Source organism: Heloderma suspectum, chromosome 8 (genome assembly GCF_057233095.1).
Source record: "Heloderma suspectum isolate Gila_16-S chromosome 8, 16-S_ref, whole genome shotgun sequence".
Taxonomy (NCBI): Eukaryota; Metazoa; Chordata; class Lepidosauria; order Squamata; family Helodermatidae; genus Heloderma; species Heloderma suspectum.
Genome location: NC_139465.1, coordinates 10,460,151 through 10,478,388, shown reverse-complemented (window position 1 = coordinate 10,478,388; position 18,238 = coordinate 10,460,151). Strand labels below are relative to the sequence as shown.

The following is an 18,238-nucleotide window of genomic DNA, read 5'->3' as shown; positions in this document are numbered from 1 at the left end:
CAGGCATCCTCACCAATTTGTGGACAGCAGGTTTAGGAGTGAGCTGTGTTTCATCGGGGCAGGGCTAGAGGTTTGACCGCTTATCCCTTTCACATCTGTGTTGCCCCTTAATGCAGGCAATGTGTGGAAGGGACTGCCTCTTTATGAAAAATAGGTCAAGTTTCTCGCCCTCATGGTGCTTGGGGCCCAGAATCTGGGCTAACCTTACCACCGCGTGACTCAGTTGCTTCCAAACAAATTTGCTGTCTTGCTTCTGCTGCTCTGTACCTCTCAAAAGGCATCGTGTGCTAATCCCAGCCCTTCCCCACTTCCCCCCTCTTTTCATAGTCTAAAGTGGAACAACATCAGAGAGCAGTTGGATCAGTTCGCCGCAATCGCCAGCGCCTCGAAAGGCGGCCGAATTGGAATCGAGGAGTTTGCCACCTACTTGAAGCTGCCTGTCTCCAGCGTGCTCAAAGAGCTGTTTGCCCTTTTTGACAGGGTAAGCAAGCTTCCACCCCCACTCTTCTTCCATAGCTGATGTGAAAATAGATTTGTCCTGTTTGCAGACAGAAATATCTCAGTCCAAAAATATTTCAGTTAAAAAAAACAACACCACACCTCCCACCAATCGTGTTTCACTGCTTAATATAAACCAGGCGAGCTGGGAGCTTGTGCACTGCTAAACGAAGAAAGGGCTGGTGTTGTGCAAGGGCAAGTGAGGAGGCAGAACGAATGAAGCTAAGGTGAGCCTAGATCTGCTCGGAAAAGGCTGTGCAACCCCAAATTCACAACAGGACGGTTCTGTGCCCGCTCGTCCACAGCAGAGGGCGGGGCACCACATCTGTGATAGATTCCAGCCTTGCTGGATGACTTGTTTGGGCATGGAATGTGGTAATAGCTTTTGGCAGATTGCATTGCTCTTGTAGCACACACCCAACTCAGCTCTCTACAAACTCCGTCGGAGCTTCTGGAAGACGCCTGGGTCTCTCCTAATCTTCACCATGTTCCTCGCCCAGGCTTTGTTGGATGCTGCCACCGGTGGCGGGAGTGGTGGCGCTGGCAGTGGCGCTGGCGGGGCCCTCCTGAAGGGCCTCGGAGGTGGTGGTGGCGCTGGCGGGGCCCTCCTGAAGGGCCTCGGAGGTGGTGGCGGCGCTGGCGGAGCCATCCTGAAAGGCCTTGGAGGTGGTGGCGGCAGCGGCGGCGGCAGCGGCGCCCTCGTGAGAGGCCTCGGAGGACTCCTGGCAGGCGGTGGCAGCGGTGGGAAAAAAGCTGGGAACATCATGGGGCTTCTCGGGGGGCTTGTGAACATCGTCAGTGAGGCAGCGGCTCGGTACACCCCAGAGCCGCCACCGGCCCCCCGCAGCCACTTCGCCAACGTGGAAGCCAACGAGAGTGAGGAGCTCCGGCAGTTCCGCCGGCTCTTTGCCCAGCTGGCCGGCGACGATATGGAGGTGTGCCCCACAGAGCTGATGAACATCCTGAACAAGGTGATGGCCAGGCATCAAGACCTAAAGACGGATGGCTTCAGCCTGGACACTTGCCGGAGCATGGTGTCAGTCATGGACAGCGACACCACAGGCAAGCTGGACTTCTATCAGTTCCGCTACCTGTGGAACAACCTCAAGAAATGGCAGCGAGTCTACAAGGAGCACAGCGGTGGCCCAGCAGGGACTGTTGAGATGGCTCAGCTGCCCTCTGCTTTCAAGAGCGCAGGGTTCGACCTCCACGAGCAGCTCTATGCGCTGATGATCCGCCGATACGCCGATGAAGACGGCAGCATGGATTTCAACAACTTCATCAGCTGCCTGGTACGGCTGGACGGCATGTTCCGTGCCTTCAAAGCTCTGGACAGAGATGGTGATGGCAAAGTCCAGATGACCATCCAGGAGTGGCTGCAGTTGACCATGTACTCTTGAAACCAGACAACTGGCAGAAAGAAGATGACAACGACAGTGAAAACTATGATGCTCATTCTGGCTTTGGACTGCAAACATGCCTGTTTAGTTAAATAGCTGGATCTTCTTCCGTTCTGGAAAGGAGGCCAACTTTCTTGCCATTGCTACCTTTGGGGTGATAGGCAAGGTAGGGGAGGTGTTGAATTATTCCTGGCATTACTCAGAATTCTCATTTCAGCTTTCTGTCTGTGGTTATGTACCGTTTTGTTGGAAAAATCTTTGGCATGTTGAGGATGGCCAGGATGTGTATTATTCTTTTGTAGACAGTTGATTATCACTTCAAGAACTTGTATGTACTGTTTAGTGTGCCTGGGCTATATCAATGTGTAGAACAAAACTCATTCTCACCCCAGGATACGGTATTATACTACCTCCCTCCACCCCACCCCACCCTCACTTTTCAGTTCTAAGGGCTTGAGCAGGCCAGGTGGCTTTTCTTCCCCCTACAACCTCCAGTTCCCATCTCCCCACCCCCACCCACCCCGGTGAACTAACATCTCAACATTATGTGTAAGTCCCGGAGGCTCACAGGTGCTTGTTAGGCTGTTTTTGTTCCTTAAAACGGTGGGGGCTGGGGGCTCCAATTTCAGTGTGGCTGTGAATCTATTCTGTGTTTCAATCAGAACCAGCCAGAACTCTAAAGGAGCTTTCCACGGTGCTGGATCTTATCCCCAAAATAGGTTCAGCTCCTTGGATAGCTCCTTTAGACTTCTGGCTGCTTCTGACTGAAACCCAGAATGGATGCACAACCCTGCCGAAATTGGAGCCACCAGCCCCGACTGTCTTAAAGTTTCTTTCCTTTAATGTACAAACTGATAAACTTCTTCCTGCCTGGAGAGCCCTTATTACTGGGTGGTCCTGTTTCATTTCCAAACTGCGGTAGGCACTCGGCAACCTAAGTTCTCTGTTGGAGGGAATGCTGAAACAAGACCAGTCTCCCCCAACTTGGAGACCTCCAGATGCATCAGACTACAAATCCCTTTGTCCCCAGCTGTGGCTGTGTTGGCTGGGTTGATGGAGGTTGTCGTGTGGCACATCTGGAGAGGCTGAACTTAAACGTGGGAGGAGGGCGTGGAGAGCAAGCTTTGAGCTGAGCAGTTTTTTCTTTTAATTCGTAACTTTTTGTCTGGCATTCTACATCGTTTTGCCTGAGGACAGATTTGAATCTCAAGCCATCACTAGCAAAACGGATCCCCTCCTAGTTTCTGAGCATGAATGTGTGCAAAGAAGGGGAAATAAACTTGGATGATAAACACAATGAGATTACTGCTATTTCTGTAATGTTGTAGCTTGGGTTAGCTGAATGGGGGTAGCGGAGGGAGACAACTGGGGGCGGGGGGATTGCAGAAGAAATCCCATCCTGTGCCTAGAGTGGTCTGTACCACTCCAGGTCCCTGGCAAGGATGCAGGGGGGGATGCTTCACTCCCCACCCCCAATATTGCTTACATTAAGCATTCCAGACAGAAAGCAAGCACAGCAGACAAAAGCCCGTACCAGAACTTCTCTCCCTGTTGTGTGACTTTAGTCTTTCCTTTGATTTGGGAGAGGATTCAAATATGGCACCCCTTGTTGTAGCCTGAATTGGTATGAACCATTTTTCTACCTACTGCTTCAATGTGCAACTGTAGACGAAGCTTCGGATGCCAATAAAATGGGTAGCATCAGGATGGCTGACAAAGAGGGAAAGATCTCCGGTATCCATGATAGAAACTGAAAGCTTGGTAGCGTGTCCACATGACTCTATTATGCATTGTTCATTTTGCATTTCTCTCTGAGGAGCTTGGGGGCAGTATGAATTTATAAATTTATAAATGTCCAAGCATTTGCCCAAGGCTCTCTCTTCCAACCAGCAGTCCCTCCCCAGCTTTCCTGACCCAATATACTTTTAACCAGAGATGCCCAGGAGATTGAACCTAGGGCTTTCTGCAAGCAAAACACATCCTCAGTGATTATCTCCTATAGGGATGGGTGAGGATTTTATTTGGTTCATGTTTTGATCAGAATTTACCCAAACTCATATAATTCTTCATAAACAGGATGGAAAGAATTTGAGATTTAAAAATAAAAACAAATGTGGAAGAAATTAAAACTGTGCATCCAAGCCCAGACCTTTGAGGATTTAGCTCTGAAAAGTCTGGCTTTAAATCCCATTAACTTATTCATCCATGTTTGTGGCACTGAATTAGGCATCCCTCTTCTTTTTTTCCCTAACAGGCTCCTCATCTTTATCAGCTATATGACAGGCAGGTACGACATGGTTCTCTCCATGCTGGGAATAGCTGCAGCTATTGAATTTGACCTATGCAGACTTTCATTTCAATTTGTTTTGAACTGCCGAAATGTGCAAAGTTTTTTGGGACAGAAAGAACTCGAGGTTTTAAAAACATATTGAATGTGGGAGAAAGTGAAACTGACCATCCTATCCTATGGCAGGGGGGTCCCTCTGCCTAATTTCAAAAGCTTCCCTGCAAGTGATTTCTGTTGCAAGAGTGACAGAAAGAATGTGAGGGTTTAAAAAAAAATGGAATGCAGGAAAAATAACCAAGCTGACAGATGCATCCATACCTACAGTGATGGTTCCACCCCCATCATAGGAACCTGTGCTAGACCAGGTCAAACTGTTTGTCCATCTAACAAAGTATTGTCTTCTCCAGGAGTAGGCAGTGCACCTGGGATTGCACTGCACCATCAGACACCTTCCTTGGCACACACCAAGATGCTCTACTTCTTCCACTTTTTAAATTAACAAATTCCCTTACTGCCAGCTGGGATTGTTTCAAAGCAAAGTCAGGGCCTGCAGCTGCTGCTACCTTCATGTCCCATGAATCCCTCTGGGCCACTGTGGAGGTCAAGAACATTCTTAAGAAATGAAGATAGTGGGCAAGTTCAGGCTGATGCTTTCTTCTGCAGAGGATCCAGCCACACAGAAAAGGAAGGTGGGAGAGGAAAGGGACCCCTGTCCCTTCTGGTAAGCCACACCTCTATTAGCAGCCATTTCGTGGTGGCACCCAGGACAGCTTTTCAAATTTCCAAATATACCCATGGGCCCAAAAAGGTTGCTGAACCCTGACCTACTCTTAGCTCTGGGGTGATGGGGGTCTATCCTATCAACTGTTTCCCCTCATTGGGACAGACAATCTGAAATCGGGAGCCTGGTCTGGACACAGGATAGTGCAGGGTTCTAGCTCTCATGGGGAGCCAGCATGCATTGAACGTGACCTCACTTTCAGACCTTCAGCCTCAACACAGGTGTGCGTAAGTGTGACATGGGCGGGACCTCACCCCTTCATGCAATTAGAAATAATGTGAGGGGAGAACAACTGAAGGGAGCTATTGTGCCCCCACTCACCAGCAGCACATCCCCCGCCCTCTGCTGTTTCTTCTTTTCATTCCCTCACTGTCCCCACCATCACCCCCAACTTGCACTGTTTCTAAAACCACATCTTCAAGTTTCCAATGAATTGTCATTTTTTTTTTTTCGTTGTGTCAGATCGAGGCTTGTCTCTTCACTTTTTCAGCCCTCAAAAAAGGTGTTTGCGTGTTTGGACAGATGGAATATGCAAGGTGATCTCCTGCATTCTTGGCAAGGGAAATCAAGCAAGCTGTTTCTCAAATCTCTCTCTCTCTCTCTCTCTCTCATTTCATTCTCACCTCTCTCATTGCTCATCTCCCCACCCAGCATGGAAACGGCTCGCCATTCTGTTGTTCATATCAGTGTTCAGATCGCTTTACCTCAGTACCTGGCTTTGTGAAGAGACTGGTGTGCGTGTGTGTGGGGGGGTCATTTGGAATGGAGAAAGTGGATGGGAAATGTTGTAAGAAGTTGTTTAACCCTTTCCTCTTCGTCAGTTGCTTCCATTCTGGGAGCTTCCAAATATGTGTCCCGTCCCCCCCCCCCCGCCCCAAGCTGTGGCCGCTAAAAACCAGAGAACTTCTGGAATTGGTTTTGGGTTTTTTTTTAATGTAAGATGTATTGATTTTTCAATTTAATTATCTTCATGTCATAAATCTTATGCAACAGACTCTTTTTAGCTCTTGAGACTTGTTAGGCATTTTCTGCTCACTGTTTTGTATCGGTATTCATGAGGACTAGACCCCTGCTTTGGTGTTTAAATGAATGCTGAGATTCCCTGATGGTGACATTGTGTGCCCTGTACTGCTTTCTGTGGATTCTCTGCACTTCCATGGAATTGCAACATATGTACAAATCTGGGTATTTCTTAAATTGGACTCTAGGGCTGCCTCTTGTTTGGGGGGGGGGGCTTGCACAAGATGCCTCCAGTAGACCCTCACCAAATCTATCTCCCTTTCCTCAATCCCTGTTGCCACCCAGAGGAAAAAGGGTTCGCTGGTGTCCAGGTGGGTGGCAGCTGCTGCTTCTCTCCAACCCCATTGCTCATTTGCCAGTAGGCTCAGGCAGGCAATGGCAAAGGAGCGCAGGGCTAGAGGGCTCCGGTGGTCAGCGGTGTGCCTTGGCAGGTGCCCGATAACATTGACGCTCTGGTGCCAACCCTGTTGGATTCCCTGACATCCCTGTAACATTAGAAGGACATTGGAATGCTTCTGCATTAGGCTGCAACATGTTTTCCATTTGGGAAGAGAACAAACAGTAAATGCCAGGCCTGTGTTCTTGGCAGCAATAACGAATAAAATATGTTTTGCTTTGTATGGGCACATCTGTTTTTCTAGTAGCCGGGGTGTGTGTTCCCCACCCTCTGTAAAGGGGAAGAAAAAAACAATAAAGTCTTCAAATGCCCCTCCCAGTTCATACTGCATTCCATTCTTTATGACAGAGTGCCCCTCCCTTCATATTCCCTGAAGCCTCGAAATTAGCCAGTGTCCCGAGGGCTACTATGTAAGCCTCTTGTGCTTGAACACTCACACTTGTGCAACCAATGGGTCGAAACCGAGCACGCTCCATTGCACTTGATGGTTATTATAACGTGGCAGCTTCCCCCAAGCTGGTGCCCTCCAGATGTTTTGGACTACAGTTCCCAGCATTCCTAACCATTGGCCATAGAAGCTGAGGCTGATGGGAGTTGCAGTCCAAATCCTCTGAAGGGCACCAGGGTGGAGAAGATTGATACATAGCATCACCAATACGCATATCTCTTTCCAAAATGAAAGGTAACAGACCTCTGCCCTGAGGGGCTATATTGCCCAAGCTGTGGGCTTCGATCTCTTAATTTAGAGGTGCCAAGGTAGTGATAAATCAGATCCAGGTTTACTTACAAGGAGATACTGTGTTGAGTACAATCAGCACACAGGCTTACCCAATGGTTGGATCAGACAGCTTCTCTGAACCCAGAGCCATCGGGTACAATGGGTTTTATACCATACATGTTAGCAGTGAGGCAGCATAGCAGCAGCAAGTGCCATCTAGTGTTCATTCCCAGCGTAGACTAGCTATGCTTGGTTCCCAGCACAGCCACCTGCAGTTCCACATAAACACATAGCTTCACTTCCCAGGCTGGTCTTGATAAGATCTTCTAGCTTGTTAGTGTGGAATGTATCGGCCTTTGACTCATCTCACATGCTCAGAGGCCTACTAACAAGGGAATTGCACTAATAATGAACTTAAGCAAGCATTAAGCAAGCATCTCTGGGCCCCTCTAACACTACAGATGACTTGGTTATGCTACTGGGGCCAATACAAGGGCCTACACTCTAATGTTAGACACGGTGGAGACAAGAAGGAGGGGTAAACAGGGGAAGACTATGCATTTATTTATCTAACTATTTGATTATTGTTTAAAATGTTTCTATACACAGCATTTTTATCCATGATTTCAAGACAATTTACAGAAATTAAAACTACATATACAGCAACCAGCAGATAGAAAGTGCCATTAAGGGCGCAATCCTATGGGAATAGGCAGCTGCCTATCCAATGCAGAGCAGGAGAAGCACGGAGGGAATCGTCCCTTCTGCACATCTCTTGCCCTGCATTTGCGGCTAGACAGCCAATTACAGCTGTCTAGCCGCAGGAAAGCGGAGTGGGGGAGGAGGCTGCCAGACGACATATAGGATGTGTTGTACTGGCATTTCCGCCTTCCCTGCCCCAGAATGCACCCTGGAATGCTCCCCAGAACACCCCATTCTGGCCGCTCCACACTCCTCTTTGGAGAGCGGAGCACGGGACTCTTCCACACTGCCTGCGAGGCAGCGCGGAAGGTGGGGGAGGTCGGTTCCTGGAAAACCACATATCCTATGGCTGTCTAGCTGCTGACTAGCAGCCATAGGATTGCTCCCCCCAAGTCAGAGGGTAGAATCCAACTAAAGTCCTTGGATTCCTGCATGGAGCAGGGGGTTGGACTCGATGGCCTTGTAGGCCCCTTCCAACCCTACTATTCTATGATTCTATGAAAGTCCTACTTAGAGTAGACCAATTAACATGATTAAATTAAGCAAATCAATACATTTCAGTGGGTCTACTGTAAGTTGCATTCTACCCAGAGTGTTTGAAATACTGAGATAATGAAAATATTTTAAAATGCCTGGGTGAGTTTTAAAACAAATGAGTACTTGTTAAGTGCCTGGTCATTCAATAGCTAGGACACTACTCCTGAGCAAGACCTCTCTCCCTCTCTGATGAAGGTGGGGTTTTAGAGAAAGAGGTTGGCTCTTTCAAGTTCTTGCGGTCCCGCGCTATTTATGACTTTAAAGTTTTGCACTAGCACTCCACATTCAATTGTTATGGATGTGGCTGAAGCAGGTCTTGAACCGGTGACCTGAAAGATGTCAGAAAGAGATGTAGCCTGTGTGTTCACTCCCTAGCTATGGCTGAAAAAGGGAAGTCTACAGAGAAGCCAGCCAAGGAATCTCTGTGTTGTACTAATTGGCCAGACGAGGCCAGATGGTTACTTCCTCATATTATTCTATTTATTTTATTATTCTATTTATTTTATATCTGCTAAAAAAGCCATCACAGTGGTGTGGAAAAATTTAAAACAGCAAACCTTGCAACAGTGAAAACAAGAACATTAAAAACGGTTTAAAAAATATTAAAAACTGCACATTTTAACAGGATAAATTGAGCATTTGTATCTTGAAAGCCTTTTTAAAGGCCAAGAGAGTGGGGGCCAATCATGGTTCTTGAGGGAGTGTATTCCATAGTTTATATTTATTCATTCATTCATGCATCCATCCATCCATCCATTCCATTTCATTTCATTTCTATACCGCCCAATAGCCAAAGTTTGGAGGCAACACAGCGGAAAGCCCTTTCACATGAGCCTGACAAATGGACCTCTACAGTGAATGTTGGCCTCAAAAAGGTCCCTTTTTGTTAGCAGGTGTGGCAGAAAGCGAAGAGGATCTAAAGAGTCTCTTGTTGAGGGTGAAAGAGGAGAGTGCAAAAGCTGGTTTGAAACTCAACATTAAAAGAACTAAGATCATGGCATCTGGCCCCATCACTTCCTGGCATATAGAAGGGGAAGAAATGGAAGCAGTGACAGATTTTACTTTCTTGGGCTCCAAGATCACCGCAGACGGTGACTGTAGCCATGAAATTAAAAGACGCTTGCTCCTTGGGAGGAAAGCTATGGCAAACCTAGGCAGCATAGTAAGAAGCAGAGACATCACCTTACCGACAAAGGTCCATCTAATCAAAGCTATGGTTTTCCCAGTAGTAACATATGGCTGTGAGAGCTGGACTATAAGGAAGGCTGAGCGCCGAAGAATTGATGCTTTCGAACTGTGGTGCTGGAGAAGACTTTTACGAGTCCCCTGGACTGCAAGGAGGTCAAATCAATCAATCCTAAAGGAAATCAACCCTGAGTGCTCATTGGAAGGACAGATACTGAAGCTGTAGCTCAAATATTTTGGCCACCTAATGCAAGGAGAAAACTCTCTGGAAAAGACCCTGATGCTGGGAAAGACTGAAGGCAAAAGGAGAAGGGGACAGCAGAGGATGAGATGGCTAGATAGCATCACCGATGCAATGAATATAAACTTGAGCATGCTCCGGGAGAGAGCAGAGGACAGGAAGGCCTGGCGTGCTATGGTCCATGGGGTCACGAATAGTCAGACACGACTTAATGACTGAACAACAAGTAGCTGAATAACGCGGATTGAATCCAGAAAGCGAAGGGTTCACTGGGTAACTGTGGGCTAATCACTGACTCTCAGCCTAACCTACCTCACGGGCTTGTTGTGAGAATGAAATGGGAAGGAGGAAGAGCATGTAAAGCACCTTGAGTCCCTTGCAAGATGAAAAAATGTGGGGGTATAAATGTGATAATGATGATGACTTGGAAGTGCTTTTGTTAATCCGACAACACTACTTGAGTGAATGCGGCTCAGGATCAGAAGGGATTTCCAGTCTCCCAAAGAACACCCTGTACATGACAAAACATCCAAATATTGCAGCATGTCCCCCCACCCTTTCTCCCCACCAAATGCATTAGACAAAGAAATAGTTAAAACACCCAATTGGGATAATTGCCTGGTATGTTATTTCCTGAACCGTGTTTCTGTTGTGATATAGACAACCCATTCTTTGAGTGCCAGTCCATAGGTAGACAAAACAGTACTGCCCACACAAGTCTGAGAGAAAATGCAAGGTTTGCAGAAATACAAAATAACTTTAGGAAGAACATCCTACATTGGGGGGGGGGGTGAATACAGCTTAATAAAGTTTGTGCATGTTAGTATGCATGAGATATGATTGACTGTGTGTAGAGGGCCAAAATGAGGGAGGAGGAGGAGGAGGAATGGAATGAAATATCTTCAAAAACATCATGACTGGCGGGCTGGAACCTTGAACAGGAGCACTAGATCCCACTTGTTGGTGTTTATGCTGTTTATGTGCATGCTGATGTACAAAAAAAACAGGACCGTTACCTACATCAAAGGGCATATATTTTGAAATCAGTCACAAGGAAAAGGAGGAATGGGAAAATGGGGGGGAGAAAATGTCATTATTTCAGTTACACCTACTTATTTACAGTACGGGAGGGGTATTGAACCTCTTTCAGCCCATGAGCTGAATTCTGTTCCAAGGAAGCTCTCGGGGGCTGCATTCCAGTGGTGGGTAGGGCTGAAGGCAAAAAAGGCAGGCCCAAAATATCAAAATTTCTAGCGTGTTTTACCTTGATGCTCTTCCTGCCAGAAACTAAGCCTTAGGAGAGGCTTTTCAACCTTCTGGAATCGGAGGGGGCGGGAGAAGCGGCACAAAAACTGGGAAACCGAACTATTGGGGGAAGCCAGTGAGGGTCGAGGAAAGGGACGTGGCCATCTGGAGAACCCTGAAGGGCCAAATGCAGCCCCAGGGCTTGCAACTCTGCACCCCTGCTGTAGGGCATTGATGACTATGGGGTTGTTCCTCTGGCTTCATAAAAAATGTGAGTTTGGGGGATGCATTTGAAGGAAATTGGGTAGGTGAGCAGCACCTTGGAGGTGCTGTAGGAGGCAGTTCTCAGCAGCAGAAGGGAAAGCGAAGGAGAAAGAGTGGAGACGTATGAGGGAGCCCAAGACCTTTGGCAACTGAAGGTGGTGGAATGAGTGATGATCACAGAATGGGATGCATCATATAAGAGACTATATAAGTCATAGAATATAAGAGCAAGGTGATGGGGTGGCAAGGCCATGGAGGGTTGTGAAGATCAGGACAAGAAGGTTTTGCAAAGATTGTCAATGCTCCCACATTTAAAAATAAGTCCCCCACTGCACATGGAAATCTAGCATGTCAGAGAGAGAGACAAAACCTCCATCATGCTCCTCCCCAGATAATAACTGTTGTCCTGTGTTTCTTACAGAATGGCGATGGTTCCATCGACTTCAGGGAATATGTGATTGGTTTGTCTGTTCTATGTAATCCTGCCAATACAGAGCAGACGATTCAGATGGCTTTTCGGGTAAGCCCTCAAGTTTAGTGCCCAACTCCAAAAAGAGTTCGGCTAGAGTGTGTGTGTCTGTGTGTGTGTGTCTGTGTGTGTGTGTATGGGGGGGTAATTGTACCACATCTAAGCCCTGCTGTTCCCAAGGCAGGATGAAGGGCAGGGGCAACTTTTTTCTATTTTGTGTGGGGGGCTCCATTTTGTCTTCCCCATCCCCCCCCCACATTGACAGGAATCAGAGATAATTCAGTATGTCCTTTCTAGGGCTGGTGGAGTTTCAAGGCCTCTTTGGGAGCAGGTGGCAGAATAAAGGGGCTCAAGATCCTGTGAATCCATGGTCTAGCCCAGCACTGGGCAACTGTGGGAGGTCCAGGGATCATTTTTGTCCCCCAGACCCGGAACTGCCATGGGTTCTGATTTTAATTAAATACTAACAACGACAACGACAACAACAATATGATGATGATGATGACATCTTTAGCAGCTACAGAGCACACAAAAGGTCAACATTATCTTGTTCGCAAACAAAATTGTACACTTTTCACACTCTGCAGCCACTATGAAGGGTTAAAGGGCTCAAATTAAGGTTGCAAACAAGTTAATTTTGAGCCTTTGGGTCCTCTGTCGCCACTACAGATATCTTTTTTTTTGGGGGGGGGAGAAATCCCAATTTGGGGAGTTGGCAGGGGATGTCGGCATGGGCTGCATGTGACCCATAGGGCATGTGCTGCCAACCCCATAACCCATAACCTATCTGTCCCTCCATGTACCATTTTGGGCCCCCTACCAGCGAATCACCACAGGGACAGCAATGGTGGTGGAGCCATTCTGCCAGTGTGCTGGGGATGAGAGGCTGCTAATACATAAATTTTTCTATGCATTTTTACCTAATGTACACTTTTTTCAACATTGTTCCTAATATAATTAATTTTAAAATGTTATTTTCCCTAATAGCCACCGTTTTTGTATGAATGTTTTGATTCGAGAATGCCATTTCAAAATTCGGAGAAGTGCGAATTTTGAAAGGCTTCTGAGTTTCATTTTGAAAGTGAAAAATTGGGGAAGGTCGCATTAAAATTAAAATGCGGACTGAATGACTGTCTCCCCCACACACACTAGTTGCACCTAGTTTGCTGCAAGAACCCCTGTCTCTCCATATCAACATGGCAGGTACTGAGGTGTTCTGACAGCTCTGTACTCATTCAAAGATAGACAGCATTACTTGACTGCAGTAAGGATGTGTCAGCTTGCACGTTGTCCATGTTTTGAAACTTCAGTACATTTCTTTCTCTTTCTCCAGCTCTTTGACATTGATGAAGATGGCATCATAACGGAAGACGAATTTGCCTTAAGTATCCGCTCATCACTTGGACTTCCTGACCTTGATGTTTCTAATCTCTTCAAGGAAATAGATGCTGACAACTCTAACAAGCTCACCTATGGTAAGTATAGCTGAGCTTGAACTATCACGGCTTCCCCTTGTCTCTGAGGACGCTGGGAGTGCTCTTAGTTGACTTCGTCACAGGTCTATGCTTCCTGTGGTTCCACGGGGCAGCCATGAAAGTTCAACCAGCTGAAAGTGTAGATATTGCCTGTACAAATTGCATCTTGCTTGTGTGTGGGGTGCACACTTGGTGTCCTATGCCACTGTCATTTAGTCCTCATACTAGCTCATAGTTTGGCAAGATGGGGATGAGCAGCAGCAAGCATCAAGCTCTCCCCCCCCCCCGTCCTCCCCATTACAGCAGCATGGCCACAAGGAAAGAGTTTGGAAGCGTTTGCTTTGTTTTTCTGTTCACCATATGAACTGTGGTTTGCTGCAACATGCCAGCTTCATGACCTCTTTTTTTTTTTTTTTGAAGTCGGCTTGTTTCGAAGAAACCATAGTTAACATTAACCACAGTATGTAAGTCCAGACAACACAACAAGCTGTGGTTAAGCAAAAATGGAAGCCCAAACTTCCAAGATACCTTCTTGTGGCCATGCTGGAGGATGAGAGGGGAGCTGAGGAACCCAAGGCTCACTGCGGAAGTTCTTATCACATAATTTAGTGCAGGGGTGGGTAACACGTGATTTACAGACCATGCGCAGCCTGCATGGCCACTTCTGCAGGGCTGCCTCCTGCCGCCACCAAATTTGCTGCCATGGTGGTGACAGGATAACAGCAATTTTGCTTGAAAGCAAGAAGTGTGGGAAAACAAACGCGTGTCTTGTTTGGAAGTCAGTTCACAGTCCCAGAAGCTTCCCAGGAGTGTGGTTCTGCTTCTAAGCTAGTTTTTTGCCACTGACTCTGTGGCAATTTCTGTGACAAATTTGGCAGTGGCAGCAATTTTAGCAGTGGCTTGAGGAGGGTGCATCCCTGGTAGCTTCTGGGCGGGGGGGGGGGGCTGTAAATTCCTGTGTCTGGTTTAATGTGACTTCTGAAATTTGCCATTGTTAAATCTCATTTCTTGTGTTCCTTAATTTCCAGAAGAGTTCAAGGATTTTGCCCTGAAACATCCTGAATATGCCAAGATATTTACAACATACCGTGAGCTACAACGTTGCCAATTATTTCCAGAGACGGAATTTAGTTGCTGCATACCCACTGCAAAACCCCCAGTTTCAGAGAAGACCTCAGTGCCAAGGAATAAAGTCTGTCCTCAGATCACTGAAGATGACCATTCAAGTGTTTCTGATAAAAAAGAAGACTGAATCTAAAAGGCCTGAAATATGGTTTTGTTTTTGTTTTTAACTTAACCTGCATAAGGATCAATTTTCTTAAACATTCAAAAATATCTTTTTATTGTAGAAAATGAAGACCAAGATTAAACTACTTTATAAAAAAACAACAACACAGTTATGTCAAAACTATTTTTAATGAATGAATTATTCTATTTTGGCCATGTGGGCTGCATTAATGGTGCTCCTATTTTACCCGGTTGCTTGCATCGAGGCAAAATTCAACACAGGGCCACACTCATTCAGAGGAGTACAGATCTTTTTACCTCTTTGCTTTCTGGCAGGGGTCTCTGAACAATTAAGAACTATTTCTTGACTAGCCAATAGATTCTTCCCAGCTCCTCAGTATCTTGGCAGGAGCTGAAACTTCTTGAGATCGTAAATGAATAGAGATGGAGTTTGCCTCTTGGGTGGGCTTTGTAGTGGAACAACATCAGTAATGTGTCTTCCCTGCCCCCTTTGTCCCATTCCTTTTCCATGCCTCCCCCTTTCATCCTGCCCCTACAACTCTCCACGTGATGCCACCACCTTCCTGTTTCCCAGTCATTTCACTTCTGCATCTACTCCTTGGCTATTTCATTGGATGACCACATTAAATGCTTACTTGATGGACTCTTTTTTGGTTTCCTTGAGAAAAGGAATTGTGTGATAGTTTATCTAGAGGAAAGCTGGCAGGATTAATGCCCCTGTCTCGGACCATATCATTCACATGCCAAATCTGTGAATCAGAAGCTCAAAGAATCAGCTGATTAAATAGCACCCTCAACATTCTGAATAGCTGTTTGTGCTCATCAAGGACTGGGTCAACCCTAAATATTAGTGCTGTCCTGAAAATTTCTCCCACATTTTTTTTTCAACCATTCTCATTCAATTTGATAGAAATTGCTTTCGAAAAGAGATTCAAAGGAGGAGAAATTCTCATGGGTTGGGTTTGGGATTCTTGTGATTACCTTACTTAGGAGGTGGCTGAGGAGTGTGCATGAGTGTCCTCTTTGTCATTGCACACTAATCTCTGTGGTAGCCTCCTTGGCTTCCCGCACTTCAGTTAAAGCCGTCATGAGGAAGACATCATAAGGCAATTCCTCCCATGGGGCTTTTTCAGTTCAGGAAGTGCAGGTGGCCTGGGAGGCTGCAGAGTAATAGAAAGATGTACAATAGAGAGAGGAAACACACACAGCACCCTTGGCCATCTCGCAGTGATTAGGTAACCTCAAAAAGACCACCAAAAGGAATTCAAAATTCTGCCTCAGAAAAGTGGAAGCCTCAACACAGTTGATGCTGTTGCCACCTACAGAAGAAGTGCAATAAACCAAAAACCCTTAGGGGAAAAAAAGAAGCTGTGCTACAACCCCTGCAGATAGTGAGCCCTATCCATGAGAAATGGTTGGAGAATTTCTCTTCCCCTAGGAGAAATTTGATGAAATTGTCCCCCCAATTTCTCTGCCCACAAATAGGCTGGGGAATTTTGAGAGGCCATTTGTTCACAGCTCTACTAAATATGGCGATACATTTGGTCCTCACTATCTTTCCGCATGTGGATCTTTCTATGACCCAAATAGCAGCCAAACATTGGTGTTGTGTGGCGATGGTGAGAAAAAATCACCCTTTGACACATACCAATGTACTTATTGGGACCTATATTGAAATGAAAAAATGTGTCAGTTTAGGTTTCTCTCAGTTTTCCATTCTTTAGTTTAGTTTGTCATGAACTCCAAGAATTTTTCCAGTCTTAAATTCAGTTCATCCTGTACATCTAGATTTTTTTTGCATGAAAATTCATATTCATTTTTTTTGTGCATTTCTCCTAGTACATGCATTTTTGTATGTGTATTTCCCTAACGTATATGTTTTTTGCGAGCAATTTTCCTAATACATTGTTAAACTTTTTGTTCACTACTATATGCACTTTCCCCCTAATACAAATATTTTTGTATGCTTTTTTTTTTTACCTGCAAATTTTGATAATTGGATTTTTGTTTGTGTATTGGTTTGAAAGTGTGAAATCTGAACAAGTATGTCACCCAAACTTGTGTCTGGTCATGTTTTCTGGTCAGGGACATTTTGAAGAAGGAAGCAACGGGGCAGGGGGAGATTAGATTTGTCTCAATGTCTTCTGTTTTGTAGGTATTCAGAGGGGAGAAAGAGAGCATACTGAGGTGATTTTGACCTTATAGCTGCACTGAAAAATGATTGCACAGTATTTTTGCATTCTTCCCCCACCCCCAAAATTAATATATTACCATAGTCATGCCTGTCTTATCCTTATCAAGTGCCGTTTGGGGTGGGTCCTTTGGGAAAGAAAAGATGTAAATATTGTACTGAATAAATAATACAATAAATGAGGGGTATGCTTGCAATGTATGGTTTATGGGCTTTACGTTGGCAGGGGGCTTCATTTGCCCTTCCTGCTGCTATGGGTTTTGTATGTGCCCACCAGTAGTTTATATGTTTAAATTTGAATGAGGCCAGATCTACACCCTGTGCCATATCGGTACAATCCCATCATATTGATGCTGTCTCGCTCTGCACATTTGTGCCTTGTAGCGAACACAACACAATGACATATGTTGTGGTATTTTGCACGATACAGAATAAAAAGCAGGAAATACTGCTAGAAAAGAGGTATCTGGCATGCATAAATGTGCCCTAACAGTTAACTTCAATACCAATAAAAAGATCTAGCGCTACAGACTCAACAGTTGCTATATGGCTGTTTCTTCTAGGATGAGAGATAGAAAGAGAGCGATTGGTTGGAAGATCCACAGATTAGTGCATGGGTGTTAAACTTCAGGTCTGGGGTCCCAGTCTGGCCCATTGGGGTCCCTCCCAGATGTCCACACCTCTTTCCTTGGATCCACCCCTTTCCCCTAACCTGCCAATTGTTACTCGGTTTTCCAGCTTTTGTGCAGCCATTTCCTCACAGCAAGTGGTTGAAACGACTGTTCTAAGGCTTAGTTACTCACAATAAGAGTTGTTAGATCAAGTATGCTGGAATTTGGCCCCACCCTTTTTGTCTTTGGCCACACTCACCACAGGAATGTGACCAATGAGAGTTTCTTTGAAACTGAATTCAGCCGTCATATTGAAAGAGGTTCAACATCTCCTGGATTAGTGCAATTTCTGGACCTACACAGCGCTGGGCCACAATGTTAGAATTCTGTGCATGCTGCTCTGTGATGGAAAAGACAGAAACGTGTCAAACACAGAAATGATATGGATGAATCCGGATGAGGGTGTGACTCTTCTTGTGTATGTGAAAAGAAAATGGTGTATAGTTCCTTTTGCAAAAGGCAGTGTCTGCCATACTGCCAAGGCTGTGTTTAATTTAAACACAGCATTAAGTGTGTTTAAATTAGTACCAGACTAGGGATGTACGAAAGTGACTTACCTGTTCTGTTCACGGTGGGCGGGGCGCTCCGTCCCTCCCCCCAGAATCCTCAACGGGGGGGGAGGCGATCCAGTCCTCCCCCCCCAGAATCCTTCCATAAATCCGTAAATATTTACATAGGATAAAACAGCGGGGGGGGGGGGAAGAATGCAAATAGCACCCACTACGCTATTTGCGGTTCCCTTTTTTTCGACGTGATTGCCTACGTAAATATTTACGTAGGCTAGAACGGCAAAAAATAGGGAACGCAAATGGCGGCCGCTGTAGCCGCCACCATTTGCGTACGCTGGTTTTTTGTTTGTTTTTTTAGGGGTTAGCTGTGGTAGGCTACGTAAATTCTTACATAGCCTAT

The 18,238-nt window shown here is 45.9% G+C and overlaps 2 protein-coding genes across 2 annotated transcripts in view; both read left to right on the top strand.

Annotated features, from left to right (window-relative positions):
- LPCAT2 (lysophosphatidylcholine acyltransferase 2) overlaps positions 1 to 16,623 on the top strand; it is a 61,816-nt gene extending 45,193 nt beyond the window's left edge. The window contains exons 11-14 of the mRNA XM_084812867.1: positions 328 to 481; positions 11,697 to 11,795; positions 13,078 to 13,219; positions 14,248 to 16,623. Coding sequence (XP_084668993.1) covers positions 328 to 481; positions 11,697 to 11,795; positions 13,078 to 13,219; positions 14,248 to 14,471 — 619 coding nt within the window. The 3' untranslated portion in view covers positions 14,472 to 16,623. The remainder of the gene's footprint in view (positions 1 to 327; positions 482 to 11,696; positions 11,796 to 13,077; positions 13,220 to 14,247) is intronic.
- CAPNS2 (calpain small subunit 2) lies at positions 662 to 3,193 on the top strand. Its single transcript, XM_084812868.1, has one exon. The coding sequence runs from the start codon at positions 984 to 986 to the stop codon at positions 1,896 to 1,898; it is 915 nt and encodes a 304-aa protein (XP_084668994.1). The 5' UTR covers positions 662 to 983; the 3' UTR covers positions 1,899 to 3,193.
- Positions 16,624 to 18,238: the final 1,615 nt, after the last annotated feature.

Bases quoted from the DNA above. Each gene is read 5' to 3' on its own strand.
- CAPNS2 (XM_084812868.1), top strand. From the start codon at position 984: ATGTTCCTCGCCCAGGCTTTGTTGGATGCTGCCACCGGTGGCGGGAGT.